Raw genomic sequence first — 17,737 nt, 5'->3', positions numbered from 1 at the left:
AAAACTTGGACCAAAGGGACGCGGCTAGGTCCTAGCTGCTGTTCCTCACTTCCCATCTTGATGCTCTATAGTAATATGTTGATGCAATACGTTAAAATAAGAGCTACAGAAAACAAATATATGGCTTTTTAGCACATATACTGTTCATCGTTCACTCTTAAAGTCCACGGTCTTGTTCTTTGGTGCAGCTTGCAATTCAAGGTATTTCGTCTACCTAAAAAAAAAGGATATTTCATCATGAAATTTTGCAGACATATACTCCCTCTGTTCCAAATTAGTTCAAATTTGAACTAAAACCACGACGAGTAATTTGGAACGGAGGGAGTACGCTACATCCTTACCCCTTACTCGGCATTTCCCCTATTCCTAGGTTTCCAAACAGAGGAGTCCCCTCCCTACAAAAAAGAAGAGGCCGTACGTGGGCATCAAATGCACATAACCACGGCCATCGCCAGCGCCCAGCGAGCTAGATAGCGAGAGACTATTATAAGAGACTGGCTTCAATGTTTTTTTTTCTAAACAGAGACAAACAGATGCAGCGACCAGTTGGTCAGGTCTTGCTTTTTTCATGCCATCACATCTACCAACCTCTGGACGAGATTAAATGGTTGAGTGTGAAGACAATAGTTTTCAGTAATTGTTTCGTTATGCAGGGAACTCCCAAGCTTGCCCAAACTGCTCGGCCTCATCTGACATGAGAAGATGTGAAGCCGTGGACAACGCTCTTGGTGCAATACTGATTTTAAGCGCTCAACTTTTATATTCTTACATTGGAGTCCACAGCGCATTGCAGAGTGATCAAATCACATAATCTGCTTGTCGAGGCCAGTTAATTTCTTTTAACATCGTAGAAGTTTTCCTTTCTTGGGGCAGATGACACTTCAGTGGCCCTTCTTGACAGCATGTGCTACCACCAGGGAATGTAAAGCCTCCCTGAAAAACCATATTCCGACAATTACAGCGTATACAAAAGCTTATAGCATATGCATGGTGCGTGTTTAGATAATGCTCTTGCGTATTCAAGCACTATTTATCATACAGGAGTTTCATAGTAGATGGTTCGGTTCAGCTTCCCTAGGAGTTCTGAGAAACATCTCACGTCCCAAATGACAGGAAATAAAATCATCTACAAACTACTGGCTAGATGTTCTTTGCAGATAAAATAAGTCACCAGCAAGTCAATTGATGTGTTTCCATATGACAGCTACAGATGATATGTACTAGTATTTGATTGAATTATTGTGCCGCACCGAATCTAGTGAATTTTGTCCTTCCAAACTAAGACTTCAATGGACGGGGAGGAGTAGGCGTTCTCAATCTCACTGTTCCCTGGGTCTAATTTGAGGCCATCAAGGAATGCATCACATGCCTTTTCATAGTCCTGAAGACAGAAGGACCACAGCATCATGAAGAAAGATTTTTTTGAAGAAAATACAGCTGTGAAAGCCAATTAAAGAAAGAAAAAAAACCTTTAACAGTATTTGAGCAGCCCCTTCCCGGAAGCAGGCCTTTGGCCAGTCACGACGCAGTGCCCTGCAAATTTGAGCGTCCCGCAAAGCTTTGTCTCCTTCACCCATGTTAAGCCAGCAAACGCTTCTATTTGAAATCAATGTTACATTCTCTGGGTAGTCACCTTCTGCCTACACCAACAAATCAAACCAGTAGTTATCACTTTTGCTAACTGGTACCACTTAAACAAAAATTCGTCAGGGGCAGCTGTATGAGTAGAATGAAACTGGCAAAACTTTTTTGAAAGGGCCAAGTGGTAAGCTGTGCATGAATTGTCTGATAAACCGACATACAGATTGGATAGGATGCAGATTTTACTTTGTTAAGACTATAAGCCATCCAAATTAGAGCCTTTCTAACCTACCTAAATTCAAAATGGCAATTTAGCATATGGCATGGCACCGTATAACTCGTCAGCAGATCGGGGAGAAACATCCGAGAGGGGGTCCAACAAACCCTGGGATAATTTACAATCATTCAAGTTCACCGCATTCTGAAGATAGTACAAAGCCACAACAAATGACTACCTTTTTTCTCCTTTTAAGCAAAGAAAAGAGAAGGTAAAAGTTTAGGGCAACCTGCTTTTTAATTGACAGTACTGACACTAAGGCAACAACACCTAAATCAGCAGCAGCAGCACCAACAACAACAGGAAGTATGGAATACTGACAGCTAGATTGCACAAAGTTTAAGTGGCAGGAAAGGCTTTTCCTCTAATCACGATGACAATGGCTTTCCATAATGTCAGCACAATGGCTTTCCATAATGTCAGCACCCCTGGGCCACCAGGCAGTGACGGGCCTGGCTCGCCCACAGCAACAAGGCCAGCGCGGGCTCGCAAGGCCAACTCAAGAGTGTTTGGGCCAGAGTGGGTGTGAGCCGGCCCAGCCCAGGCGGTCACCTACTTATCCACCCACTCAACCCAGAAGCGGCATCCAGTGGATCACGGCGGCGGCACCGGCTCCCATTTCCCATTCCCCTTCCTCTCGCATGAACCCTAGTTCCAGTTCATGAGATTTGCCTGTAATAGCCACCAATTTGTACTCTGAGAGTGATTCTCCGCTGTAATACACAGAACCTATCCTGCTCCTAACATCTGGTATCAGAGACCAGCCACCACTCTTCCTCCGCGCGCGATCTGGCGCAATTCGTCGAGACCCGCCGTCTTCATCAAGCTCGGCTGCAGATCGAGGCCATGGATCCCACCATGAAGGAGTACATGGACAAGCTCACGTCCTCTATGGACGAGTTCCGCGTCGAGCTGCGCAACAACACAGCGGCTGTGCATGCCAACACCGCCAAGGTCAACGATCTCCTCGCGTGGCGGCCTGATCTGGAGCGTCGTGTGGCGGATCTGAGCACTGCGGTGGCCGATCTTCAGCAAGGGCGCGCGGCTGCGGCGGCGGCGCCTGGTGTGGCAGCGATCGGGGCGTCGGCCCCCGCCCCCTCCCTCGCAGCGGCCGGGAGCCTCCTCGGCTCCGGTATCAACGCGCAGGAGCTGCCCCACGGGTCTGATGACCACAGCGACGCATTCCTCCACCGGGAGTCGGCGCCGGCCATGACGCCGGTGCCCCTCCCGAGCATAGGTCAGTTCCCCGCATCCCCATCCCTGATTCCCGCTGCTTCGCCATTCTCTCATGCCAGCCAGCTCCTCGCGGGCTTGGGACAGGCACACCCTTCCATTTGTTTTCCAAAATTCACGGGCAAGAACCCCAAACTCTGGAAAACTCTCTGTGAACAGTACTCTATGTTTAACATCCACTCCTCGTTCTGGGTACCCATGGCATCCTTGAATTTCTCGGGATCGGCCGCCATATGGCTGCAATTGATCCAAAAGAAGCTTGCAGGCTTCGACTGGGAGTCATTCTCTAACCTCTTATGCACTCGTTTCGGGCACGATCGCCACCAGTTGCTCATTCGTCAATTTTACACCGTTAAGCAGACATCTACTGTGGCTGACTATATTGAGCAATTCCAACTTATTATTAATCATTTGGCCTCTTATTCTGATGCAATTCACCCTTACTATTACCTTACTCGCTTTGTGGAGGGACTCCGTGCCGACATCCGGGCGGTGGTGCTGGTACAGCGACCACCCAATCTGGACACCGCCTGTTCCCTCGCGCTGCTTCAGGAGGAAGTGGCTGGGGGTGTGCAGCATCCACTTCCGCACCCGCCAGCGTCGCGCTCGCTGGACACGGGGCAACGCTCCGAGGCGCTGCTGTTGCCGGGGCCTCCACCGCAGCCAGTCGCACCAACGCCAGCGGCCAGTGACAGACGCGGCATCGAGGGCGCTCGCGCGGACAACAACAAAGTGAAGGCTCTCCATGAATACCGCCGCGCCCGCGGCCTCTGCTTCAAGTGCGGCGAGCGGTGGGGCCACGATCATACGTGTCCTGCCACGGTGCAGCTGCACGTAGTGGAGGAGCTCCTGGAACTCTTCGGCCTCGACTCCGTCTTCGATGGAGAGTAGCAGCCGTCGCCAGAGGCCGTGATGGCCATCTCCAAGCACGCACTCACTGGCGACAAGTCACCCAAGGCGTTTCAGCTCCACGCGTGGCTGCAGGGGCACGAGATCCTCATGTTGGTGGATTCCGGCAGCTCTACATCGTTTGTCGACGCTCAACTGGCCACCCAACTGACAGGGGTCGCTCCGTTGACCCATGCTTGGCGTGTCAAGGTTGCTGGCGGCGGCGAATTACAGTGTGTAGCATCTATTCCTGATTGCAAGTGGGCTTCGCAAGGTCATGAATTCACCACAGACTTCAAAGTTCTTTCGCTGGGGATGTATGACGCAATCCTGGGAATGGACTGGCTTGAGGAGCACAGCCCGATGACGGTGGACTGGAAGGGCAAGCATATCTCCATTCCAGAGGCTGCGGGCACTGTCCACCTTCATGGGCACCCATCTACACCTTCCTGTTAAGTCATTAACAGCATGCAACTGGGCAGTTTATGTCGTCAAGGGGCTGTTTCGCATATGGTTCAGCTTTACCAAGTGACTGTGGGGACGGGAGAGGAGCAAGAGGTCACCCTTGAGTGTGTCTGTGCTGTGCTGGAGCAGTATTCAGATGTTTTTGGCGAACCGACAGGGCTACCACCAAAGCGCAGCTGTGATCATCATATTCCTCTAGTACCCGGTGCTCAACCTGTCAATATCCGGCCGTATCGTCACAAGCCAGAGCACAAGACTGAGATTGAGGAGCAAGTGGCTGAGTTGCTCAGGCAGGGGGTTACCAGACGCAGCTCTAGCCCGTTTGCATCACCAGTTATCTTGGTTAAGAAGAAGGATGGCATGTGGCGTTTGTGTATTGATTATAGTCACCTCAATGCCATGACATCCGTCGCTAGATTCCCAGTTCCAGTGATTGAAGAGTTACTTGATGAACTTCACGGAGCAGTGTGGTTCTCCAAACTCGATCTCCGAGCAGGATATTACCAAATCAGAATCGCCGAGGGCGACGAGTACAAGACTGCCTTCCAAACCCACTCGGGACATTTTGAATTCCTGGTACTCTCAATGGGTCTAGCAGGAGGCCCGTCCACTTTCAATGGGGCCATGACTAATACTATGCATCCTCTGCTCCGCAAGTGTGTTCTGCTGTTTTTTGACGACATCCTAGTCTTCAGCCGCACTTTGGAGGATCATACAGAGCATCTTAAGCAGGTTTTTCGCCTCTTGCAGCGAGACCAGTGGAAGCTCAAGGCTTCAAAATGTTGCTTTGGCCAGCAGAGGTTGTCTTATTTGGGGCACGTCATCAGTGAGGAGGGGGCTGCCACAGATCCTAGCAAGATCCAAGCCGTCGAGGAGTGGCCTACACCAACTGATGCTAAAGAAGTGCGACGATTCCTCGGGCTGGCCGGTTATTACCGTCGATTTGTACGCCACTTTGGGATCATGGCACGGCCCTTGTTCAATCTACTCAAAAAGGGAGCCCCGTTTGTATGGACTCAGGCAACAGACGAGTCCTTTCAGCTGCTTAAAAAAGGGCTCATCACAGCCCCGGTGTTAGCATTACCCAACTTCTCTCAACCCTTCATCATGGAAATAGATGCATGTGACGCCGGCGTGGGGGCAGTTCTGCAGCAGCAAGGGCATCCAATCGCCTATATGAGCAAAGCTTTGTGTCCCAAATTCAGAGGTTTGTCAACATATGAAAAAGAGTGTCTCGCAGTGGTCATGGCGGTTGAGCGATGGTGACCCTATTTGCAGCACAGTGAGTTCGTGATCCAGACTGATCAAAAGAGCCTCATTCACCTGGAGGAACAGAGGCTGACTACACCGTGGCAGCAAAAGGCTTTCACCAAACTGCTGGGACTCCGCTACACTATCAAATACAAGAAAGGGGTAGAGAATGGGGCAGCTGACGCATTATCAAGAGCCACACATGCGGATCAACTTCACACGGTCTCTTCATGCAAGCCTAGTTGGATGGAAGATGTCCTCAGCATCTACAACGCTAATCCTCAAGCACACAAGTTACTGGAACAGCTGGCCATCTGTCCGGATCCCAAAGGGCGCTTCACTCTAGAACAGGGCATCATTCGTTTCCGAGGGAGGATTTGGCTCGGGGGCGCAACAGCTATTCAGCAGCAGATCATTGCTGCGTTTCATGACACTCCGCTCGGTGGACACTCCGGCTTCCCAGTCACTTGGCGTCGGGTGCGCCGCTTATTTGCATGGCCTAAGATGAAGACTCACATTCAGCACTACGTCCAATGCTGCCCGACTTGTCAACAGGCGAAACTGGATCGAGCTGCTTATCCAGGGCTACTTGAGCCTTTGCCAGTACCCAAGGAGTCATGGGAGATGATAAGCATGGATTTTATCGATGGTCTGCCGCCTTCTGGCGGAGCCAACTGCATTCTGGTCATTGTGGATAAACTGACCAAGTTCGCCCATTTCCTTCCATTGGCACACCCGTACACGGCTTCGAAGGTCGCTCTCTTGTACATGAACCAAGTCTACTGGCTGCATGGATTCCCAGGTTCGATCGTATCCGACCGTGACCCGGTGTTTACAAGTCATTTCTGGCAAGAGTTGTTTAAATACGTTGGTACGGGCCTACGCATGAGTTCCGCCAATCACCCACAGACTGACGGGCAGACACAGCGAGTCAACCAATGCCTTGAAACCTTTTTGCGGTGCTTCACTCAAGCATGCCCACGTCGCTGGAGCTTCTGGATCCCTCTGGCCCAATTCTGGTACAATTCTTCGCACCATTCTGCTATTGGCATGTCACCTTTCCGAGCCATGTACGGCCATGAACCACGGCAATGGGGGATAACAGCGACCAGCGCCTGTTCAGTGCCAGCTCTGCGATCCTGGCTTGATGAACAAGCGGTGGTGCAGGATCTGTTACAACAACACCTGAACCGTGCTAGGCAATGCATGAAGCAGCAAGCTGACAAGAGATCATTCCGGGTCTTTGAGGTTGATAATTTTGTCTACCTGAAGCTGCAGCCTTACATTCAGACTTCGGTTGCTCGACGGGCCTGTCACAAGCTTTCCTTCCGGTTCTTCGGGCCTTACAAAATCATTGCTCGTGTCAACGATGTTGCTTACAAGCTGCAACTCCCGAAGCAAGCTCAAATCCACCCAGTCTTTCATGTTTCACAACTCCGGAAAGCACTTGTCCCAGGTACGACAGCTTCCAGCAACCTTCCTGTCCATTCTGACATTCCTGTGGTTCCTGTGAAGATCATGGAGCACCACTGGCGCCAACGCCGGGGGCCTATGGTGGAGCAGATCCTAGTCCGCTGGTCCAACCCAGCGGCTGTAGAGGATTCCTGGGAGGACCATGCTGCGCTGCAAGCTCGGTTCCCGGCTTCTGAGGCTTGGGGGCAAGCCTCGCCTCAAGAAAGGGGGGATGTCAGCACCCCTGGGCCACCAAGCAGTGACGGGCCTGGCTCACCCACGGCAACAAGGCCAGCGCGGGCTCGCAAGGCAAACTCAAGAGTGTTTGGGCCAGAGTGGGTGTGAGCCGGCCCAGCCCAGGCGGTCACCTACTTATCCACCCACTCAACCCAGAAGCAACATCCAGTGAATCACGGCGGCGGCACCGGCTCCCATTCCCCATTCCCCTTCCTCTCGCATGAACCCTAGTCCTAGTTCGTGAGATTTGCCTGTAATAGCCACCGATTTGTACTGATACCATGAATACGCGTGTAAGCCATACAATTGCCGATAGATCACAATAATATTGATTTTTCTGAAACTACATAACTTTTCTTAAAATATCGCGCAATTGTAAACTAGGAGTGATAAGACAGCATCGTGGAAAATATACCATGGTGTAGAGCCTTGCTGCAGTAATATAGTCTTTTCTCTTGTATGCTTTGTTTCCTTCTATCTTCATATTAGCTGGATTCATTTTTAAAATAGGGTCATCCTGTACAATTGGAGTATATCAGATACATATGGTTAAGACATATATGGGAAGGTAGCAGATATAATCAGCCAACTTAATATTAGCTTGACCTACACGACTTGTTTATTTTTACATATCCCCCACCGGCCCACCCCCACCCAAACCCCAAACATGCACATAACGCATTCACAACTGCTTCCAAAACAGTGAAAGAACCTGTGTTACCCAATGCTGATACTCTGCCGAGAAGCCATATCCGAAAATCTTGACCATTTAGGAATTACCACATAAACGTGGAATGGGAACACATTCAGTCATATTTCACAATCTCAGTGCTATTGTGCAAACTTCAAACTTCCCACTCAAATTATTGAAACAGGGATGAACGCACTAGGTAGCCAGAGGTGACATAATTTGTTAAATTTTAAATAAGCCACCTCACGCATTGAAAAGTCATTTAGGGGTTTACACCTTTTCCATGACCACTAAACTGCCGCATCCACCATCCATCCCTCTCCCAATGTGGAACTATCCGAGGTAAACATATGACTACATATTTCATTTCTCACAGCTTTCACAAGTATCTATTTGAGATCAGTTATGTGCTTGACCCCCACAAAAAAAAATGAGACAGGTGGCTCATAATTGCAACTATGGAACGTAATAGAATTAAATGTGATATATTTAGAGAAAGCATAAGTCAAATTGATAGTATTCCTATTCCTGCTACTAGACCCTTAAATCTCGATGAATTTATGGATTTACTAAATCATAGTTCATAGCAAACCAATTGCAATGCTGCCTTCAAGAAAGATGCATGGAAACCAATTGCAATAGCAAACCAATTTCAGCTTTTGAACTCAGGGGTAATAACTGAAGAATGGATGGAATAGGAAATGCTCTAGTGCAACAAATACTTGCTTTCAAGTCAGGGCACACATTGATTATTGAAGAATCTACAGAATACTGCAGGAACTGTTAAGACCAAATAATAATAAAATCTTAGATATGACAATGGTGTTCTAGTTTGTACCTTCTCTTTTGATTTTACGTAAGCCATTATGCCATCAATGCTCCAATCACGCACTGATGGAATGCGAGAAGTTACTGGAAATAGGATCTCAACGTCTTCCCGGCTATTGTGAGATGCAGCAACTTCAATTGGCAGGCGTCCAAACTGTTATGAATAAACAGAGACATATTTTACTTGAAAGGGCCCACCAGTATCATGACGGTATCACAGTAACAACTTAACATAGCAGCCATAAGTAGCATACAACATCTGGCTAGAGCTGAACATGGCAATAATGAAAATTTCACTTATTATACTGCCTTTAAATTACTACTCCCTCTGTTCACAAATGTAAGACATTTTGGCAGTTTAAATTGAACTGCCAAAACATCTTACATTTGTGAACAGAGGGAGTACTTCCATCCAGAAGGATAAGTCTGCATGGGATCCGTGCAGTGAACCTTTGAGCCTTTGGCCACTAGTTTATGAAAAATAAATAGTAGATCAAGTTATGAAAATAATGTCATCGGATTTATTGCGCAAAACCCTTTCATACATGACTGGAAACCATAGTTAAAATCTTGCATCGAAGATCGTAAACATTAAAGAACCCGCCTTTGTGCGTGCAGGGAACATCTAGTAGAGTACTGACCTATTCTAATGCATGTTAAATGCCACCCATTAACCTTGAGGTTTTGGTTGTCCTCACAGCCACTTGCAGTGTCAAGGTGGGTCTAGCAGACATAACTGATACATCATCTAAGTGCTCAATTCATCACCAAATGCAACAAAGCGGCCACCTCAACTATGTCATGCACTCATGCTAGGTCTCCAGTCCATCATCTAAGGCCAACAAGGGTCGAGCACACCAGACTTTGCGGATGTTCAATCACTCCAGGATCTGTATCCTACGTTCCAGCTCTCAGACAGCTGTATGTAAGGGAGTGCATACCACTACCCTGGGCATGTGGCTGTCAGGACTTTCCCGGAAGGCACGTCAGAATGAAGACACAGCAATGCATTACAGTCTGAGTCCTAATCTTGTAACAGCCCCAGTTTGAATGGTATATGCCTTGTTACAAGGGAATTACTACTACAAAGGTTGAGTGCGCATCCTTCTCCTAGGACAAGGTTCCTAAGGTCCTAATAGCCCTGCAGATCATAACAAAATACTTCCGCATTGTGAGCAAGAACATCTTCTACTAGATATCTGAATGTCAACAAGAATTAGTCGTCAATTCAATTTCCAATGTAAAGAACATGCACTGGTAACTAAATGAAAAGGTCAAAACTTACATCATCAATGACATTGGGATCAGCGCCAGCATTTAGTAAGCACTTGAGACAATCAGTTAAACCCTCAGTTATAGCAACTATTATGGGATCAGCACTGCCAAGACCCTTCAAATCAGCACCAGCCTACACAGAAATGTTGCAGATGCCTCTAAATAAGATTGTCATAACTTTCAGTTGGTTGCATGAACAATGTAAACAACCTTAATCAGAAGCTTCACACATTTCCGCCGGTGAGCTCGGAGAGCAACGATGAGAGGTGTATCGGCGATGCAAACTGCTTTGTTACACTGACAAGGAAGGTTAAGAAAATTAGCACTTCTGCGTGTTGAAAGTTGGCACATGTGGAGAACAAAAAAAGTGGTATTCGCACTTAATATGAACAGATTGAAACAAAATGGCAGAACATGGTTACAAATAGGTGGGCATATTACACTAAGGAAATTAGCACCCTTACATGATTAAAGTTAGCAGACACGCGGCAAGCAAAGGAAGTGGTAGTAAGTAGTAACAGAACTACATAAAGAACCATATTGCCAGAACACGGCTACAAATTTGGAGTCACTACATACAAATATATAAACCTATACACACTGTTAGTGACCACACAACATTAACTAGTCAAACCATAAGCATGCAAGAGTTAAGGAATAAGATCCATTGACTTAACTAATACAAACCAAATTCGTTGCTAATATATTCGATTTATCAAGCACTTCCCTCCAATGAGCCACAGAGAAGAGTGATGTGAGGGCTAGGTTACCAACACAGGGCCACACTTGCAAGTCGCAACCCTCCTCCATGATGTGAGTACTGCATATGCCGCCACAAATGCACAACCTAAGCACTGGCGGCAGTGCTAGGTGACAATTAAAAATCAAGAAAAACAACTTAAGTGTGTGTCTTACGATCTTCTCTTTCCAGATAGCAAATATCACAGCCGGGACAATTTGATTTAGATTTCGTGCTGTGCCAGTCAGATATATCCAATCCATTGACACCCTAAATTGTACAAGTCTACTCAGTTCCAACGCAGAATCGAAGTTACAGCAATTGAACTTCAACACAGAACTGATGTACAGCAGCATGTTCAAATGAAGTGGATTGTGCAGTACTTGGTGCATTATATTCTTAAATGTATGTGGCAAAATTATGCACACGTTTTCGATCAATCACTTTTTTGAAGTTCTCAGTTCAGGTTTTCCATCCAGTTTACCTTATAAACAGGATCAATCTCTTCTTTGAAATGAGATCATATTGAGGTGGGGAACTCTTCCCCCTGGTGACAGTTTCAAAAAAAGAAATGCACAAGTAGGAATATAGATGCAACAATGAAAGAAGAATTGCTCTGAGTGAGTGCGTGCCACAAGTGGCACTAAGCAGTGAAACTTAACTTCTCTGCTGCAGAAAAATTAACATTTTCCATAAAAGCTTAGAGGAAATGGACATACACGGAGAAACGAACAAGGCGCGAAACAGAAGACAGGATGAATCTAAAGAGTCAAGTTGGAAACTTGAGGTAATTATATAATCAATCAACCTGATTTAATATTATTCTCAAACCTAGAACCTCACAACAGTAAAGTTCTCTCGGTTCCAAAGGTAACACAGTAAAACACCCAATAGAGCAGACGAATAGGGAGCTCCCTGTGAGATCTACGTCTGCATGATGGTCCAACAAAATCTGCATAGTAAGTACAAGGAGCAAACAAGGTAAAATAGTGAGACTTACATCTGCATGGTGGTCCAACAAAACCTTCATAGCATCATCTAACCCAAATACAGCAGCAATATGCAGTGGAGTCCCCGTGTCAGAATAACAATTGACATCAGCTCCTTTTGAGAGCAAAACCTTTACTACTTCACAATGCCCTGAATTAAAAATACAGGTCATGAAATAGGTCAGTATTATCACTATTTCACAGTTTTCTTAACTAAAAGTCAGACCCTGCAATAGGCACTGTTATAGACAAGTATGATAATATAGCAAATCCATAATGTAAATATTGGTTCTATTTCCCCTTTATGAATAGGCAGTGCTCCTGTCAGTTAAAAAATAAACTTCCTTGTATCTTATCGCTCAAGCCTGTGAAAGGAACATAAGAACTTGTTGCATGTCCGAATGTGATGTGCACCATCTCAAATGGCAAGAGAGAGATGATAACACCAAACCTGAAAAATTCTAGTAATTCTGGTAATAACTGCAACAGTAATGAGGACTAACAAATCCAGATGGTCAAAGGAAGTATATGACAGGAATCGATCATATATGTGTCATGTTCAGAGTCGGTTCAAATAGTAGCTCCAATCAAACTTATATGTTTGTTTTCTTTTCCTGATAGGTATATAAATTAGTAGATCATTTTTGTCCGTAAGTATGAATGGAATTATTGTCTATACAGCTCAAGTTCTGATCAAGTTTAGCTCAAATAAACAGGAATTCTGATACTACCCAGCAATGATTTAGAAACCGGTTCAAAATATTCTGGACGAGTAACAAATTTTCATGGCTGATATTGATAGGAAATAGTTTCCTCCTGCATGGTCTGAATTGTAAATTTAAGCACAAAATTTAATTGAACTGATATCGGTCTGAATACAAAGGTTTAACCATTTCCAGACGAGAATTATTGCTCTCAAATTTAAAAAATAAATAAAGACAAAGGTAGCTCAATTATAAATTTGTATTGGTAAGTCTTAGAACTACAGGATGGTCAGTTGGTAACACTTTTAAAGTTTGAATGACCACTGCTTAGGTACATACTTTCAGATGTTATCTACTCGGTTTATACTGAAACACATCATTTACTTGCACAAACATAACAAAAATAATAATTCAAAATCACTCACCCACCCAACTCATTCATCATGGAGAAATCTCTAGAACAAGAACAGCAGAAGCATAAGTGGATAACCATGTGAACCTTAAACAAGAACTATGCACAACCTTGCTACTACATGGGTAGTTCCCTATCTTCCAACATATAATGGTTATTCCACAATTATTCGCACTCAGAGAAAACAGATAAAGAAGCAATTTATAAATAGTCCCAGCTGAAATAGAAAATAGATAGAGACCTTGTCCAACTGCCATGTGGAGAGGAGTACACCTTCGAGGACCAGACTTATCTGGATTGGCACCATGATCAAGAAGATAGCGCACAATATTCACAATTCCATTAACAGCTGCATAACTCAGAGCTGTCTCGCCTATCAAAATCATCAAAAGAATAAGCTTGTGAAAATAGAGATTTTTGCGGCAAAGCATCTTTGCTTTGCTATAATACATGAAAAATATCTTGACACCGACGCATGGCATAAACAAACTTTATTTTGATAAGGCTCTGTAAATGAAGTGCATAGTACTGATTTCAGCAGGATAAGTACCAAAACAATGCAATTAAAATATTAACACAAAACTAGGATAGAGATGTCAATATGCACATAACCAATCATCCTCGTATGATTCAGCTTTGACAAATTGGCATGTCAGTCTGGTACGGAAGTCTATAGGCTGAGATTACCCGTGCAGTCTTTTTGTTTAATCCAATAAGCTAAAATCTAGGAAAAAGCTTATTTAATAGTTCTAGTGTATGAAATCATGGCAGCAGTCTTTAAAAAAAATCATGGTAGCAGAGACATGATAACATGGAAAAATGGTTCTCCATAATCATGCATCATGCAGATCAGATATAATTTAAATTCGATCGAGCAAGCAACCTAATGCATGCAGGTAACGCTTACCTTGATCAGAAACATGAAATAATTGGTCCATTCCATTACAGTTTACAGTAAGATACACCGACACTAAAGCAACTGCCAGTTAACCAAAATTACCACTGAAAGACAACGTAGCAAATTCAGCATTACAAGCTAATTAATTGTAATTCCCTGCAGAACTTGCACACTTGCCTAGTGAAAAATATACCATGAGATAAGCCAAATCAAATCGCCAGAAAAACTGAAACACAACAAGTATACTCTATATATACCTACAGGGTACAGGTAGCACACAAACTTGGGGAAATCCTATGGTGCGGATGGAGTGCAGCTCAGTCACCCGCATTTCCCAACGTGACTAGACATTCATTTCTGACAACGGAGAGTTTCGCTTAGCACGAGATGGAATACAAGGGACAACCTGACTCGTCGGTGGCGTCGACATTCACCTGGAGGTCCTCGACCAGGTAGGCGCACAAGGGCATCCTCCCGTGAACGGCGGCGACGTGCAAAGCCCTGGCGCCGCAATTACTCGCGGTCGCGCCCTCCACCGCCTCCCTCAGGCGGCCCTTCCCGCCGTCCAGCGCCCTCGCCGTCCCTGCGACACGGAGCGAAAACCCCCAAATGAGCGTCCGAGCGAGTTTAACAGAGCAGGCAAGAGGAGATAGTATCGTAGACCGCAGCGCGCGTACGTACTCTTGAAGAGGGGGAGGTCGCCGTCTTCCGCCGCCTGGAGAAGCCGCGCCTGCAGCACGGCGCGAGCTACACGGGCGAGCGGAGTTCGGTAAGAGCCCGCACTTGGGGGCTGTTGGGGCTAGGGTTTCGGGGGTGCTTACCGTACTCGAGAGGCGACGCCATGGCGATGGATCGGCGAAAGTTGGGGTTCGAATTTCGATTTTGCAACAAATGAGGAGTCGGCTAATATGCGGGAGGGAATCAAGGAACGACGAAACGGACGATACTGTGGACTGGACGGAAACGGCTGTGGACTGGTCTTGGGCTTTTTGGGCTTTGATGAAAGGGAGAAAATTACACGTTTGGTCCTCTAATTCTCTAGCGCAAAAAAGAAAGGTAACGCAACTCGAATACGGCCCCTATACACGAGAATACATTACATTTGACGCTACCTCAACGGTAGAGCGCCCTGGTGCCGCCGCGTGGGGCCAACCCCTCACGTTTTTCGAAAACAACCCGCACACCCGCCGCACACGTGCCTTGCCTCGTCGTCTTCGGGCACACTTGTCAACCTCCCTCGGGAAGTAGTCAAATCGCCACAGCCTTATTCAGTATGCCAGCCGCCTCCACTACACCACTCCGAGCTAGCCGCCTCCCACCACTCCTCTCGATCCGTCTCTTCCTCATATTCCTGAAATCCGTCACCCGAGCTCGCCAAATCCCTAACCCGAGCTCGCCCAAATCCCTAACCCTTCTCACCCTAGTCAATCGATCTCCCAACCATCCTAAATCTCCAATCCTCAATGGAGATCACTCCTCCGCTGGCGTAAATCCTTGTTCAGGTGGTCGTCGACGATGCGGAGAAGCTCGCTCGGCTGCGCGAGATATGCTTATGGTCCCCTGACGTGGCGATGCTCTACAAGGAGGTGGTCGGCATCGCCGATTGTCTCACGAACGAGGAGAAGGCCAGCATGCGCCGGAACCGCGCTCTTCCGATAGAGTACCTCTACTGGGCGATGATGGAGGGGATGAACTTTGTGGATTATTTAAAATTGCAGATCTGTCGAGGGATGAAGTTAAAAAGAAATTGTTCCCTTTATCTTTGGAGGGGAAAAGCATTGGCATGGTATAGGCTATTGGATCATTCTGATTCATGGGACTGGAACCGAATAAAGCTAGAATTCCATCAAAAAATATCCTACGCACTTGGTTCATCGTGATCAAAATTTTATCTATATTTTTTGGCCATGTGAAGGAGAAAGTATCGCTCAACCTTGAGGGAGGCTTAAAGACTTATGCTTAAATGCGCCAATCATGAGCTCTCGAGAGATATTATTGTTCATAATTTTTATGCTAGGCTTTCTCTCATGATAAAGAAATGTTTGATTCTTCTTCTGCGGTTCTTTGTCAAGAACAAGTATTGAAATTAAATGGGATCTTATTGAAAGAATTAAACGCAACTCTGAAGATTGGGAGGCCGGCAAAGGTAAAGAGTCGGGTATAAATCTTGAATATGATTGTATTAAGTCTTTTATAGAAACGGATGTTTTTCATGAGCTTAGTGCAAAATATGGACTTGATTCTGAGATAGTAGCTACATTTTGTAAATGTTTTGCTGCTCATGTTGATCTTCCTAAAAAGAAGTGGTTTAAATATCATGAACCCATTAAAGGTGCTTTTGAAGAACCTATCATTGCTAATACTGAAAATGCTAGCTTATACTACTAATCTTGTTGTGCCTACTGCTTATATTGAGAAGCTTTCTTTCGCTGTTGAGTTAAGGAACATCTTAAGGCTACAACTGCGGTTTGTAAGAGTTATATTAATACACCTAAACGCTCTGAACAAATTAAAGTAGAACCTTCAATTGCAATGGTTAAAGATCTCTAGGTTGATGATATTAATGGGCATGTTATTTATTTTAGTGAGGAAGCTGCTAGAATTGCTAAACCTGTTAGAAATGAACAAGATAGGATAGATAAAAATAAAAGAGTTATTGGCATGCCTATTGTTTCTGTTAAGATTGGAGATCATTTCTATCATGGTTTATGTGATCTTGGTGCTAGTATAAGTGTTATTTCTTTCTCTCTCTATCAAGAAGTTATGCATAATATTTCATATGTTGAGATAAAAGAGATTGATGTTACTATTAAGCTTGCAAATAGGGATACCATCTCACCTCTTGGGATTGTGAGAGATGTTGAAGTCTTGTGTGGTAAGATCAAATATCCTACTAATTGCTTAGTACTTGGATCTAAGCAAGATAATTTGTGTCCCATTATACTTGGTAGACCCCTTTTTAATACTATTAATGTTGAAACTGATTGTGCTAAAGAAAAAGTTAATGTTAAGTTTGGAGATGAATCTCGTGAATTTAATTTTTTTAACTTCTCTGAACATCATCATGATAAATATTTACCTCATAAGGATGTTATTATTCGTCTTCCTTCTGTTGTTGTGCCTCCTACAGATCCTTTAGAGCAATATTCATTAGATCATGAAAATGACATGCATATGAATGAAAGAAATGAAATATTCTTTAGGCAAGAACCTATTCTTAAGCATAATTTGCATGTTGAAATCTTGGAAGATCCTCCTCCACCTAAGGGTGATCATGTGTTTGAATTAAAGAAACTCCCGGATACTTTGAAATATGCTTATCTTGATGAAAAGAAAATGGAATTTCTATTTCTGTGCCCACGATTGCTTTGTACTCCTCAGTTTTACCCCACCCAACTAACATCCCAAAAACGCCCAAAAGGGAGCATTTCCATCGAGTCAATGCAGTTGACTGTTACCTGGCGCATACATTGACGCATGGGTCACCTAGGACCCACCTATCAGCGTCTAGTGTATAAGTAAAAAAATAGTGAAATATACAGAAGCCTGCGACACCGCAGGACCCACATGTCAATGGTTGGTTTATTTTCAAAAGGGGGGTATTGCCGCCCGTGGGGGTCGAACTTGGGACCAATGCTAGATTATGCAACGTGCGAGCCATTTCAGCTATGTGCGTCTGTTTGCTTATGGTCATAGATGAGTCTTTTTGACCTGATATTTTCTACCTTATAGAAGGGCCCATGAGCCAGTGATGCTCGAGAGATAGGGCGCGGCGGTGTTTATGTTACAAAAGGACCCACCAATTAGTGACTCTAGA

At 45.3% G+C, this 17,737-nt stretch overlaps 1 protein-coding gene across 1 annotated transcript; it reads right to left on the bottom strand.

Moving 5' to 3' along the window:
* Positions 1-579: 579 nt before the first annotated feature.
* Positions 580-14,885, bottom strand: LOC109764909 (uncharacterized). The gene is made up of 12 exons (XM_040399548.3): positions 14,742-14,885; positions 14,602-14,667; positions 14,327-14,503; positions 13,264-13,395; positions 11,918-12,057; positions 10,389-10,475; positions 10,189-10,311; positions 8,914-9,057; positions 7,800-7,901; positions 1,470-1,640; positions 1,251-1,381; positions 580-933 (listed from the first exon to the last, which is right to left on the bottom strand). Exons 1-11 carry the CDS (start codon positions 14,761-14,763, stop codon positions 1,256-1,258), a joined length of 1,290 nt encoding a protein of 429 aa, XP_040255482.1. The 5' UTR covers positions 14,764-14,885; the 3' UTR covers positions 580-933; positions 1,251-1,255.
* Positions 14,886-17,737: the final 2,852 nt, after the last annotated feature.

Source organism: Aegilops tauschii, chromosome 2, assembly GCF_002575655.3.
Source record: "Aegilops tauschii subsp. strangulata cultivar AL8/78 chromosome 2, Aet v6.0, whole genome shotgun sequence".
Classification (NCBI taxonomy): domain Eukaryota; kingdom Viridiplantae; phylum Streptophyta; class Magnoliopsida; order Poales; family Poaceae; genus Aegilops; species Aegilops tauschii.
Note: the sequence above shows the minus strand (reverse complement) of the source record. Positions and strands in the feature narration are given on the sequence as shown.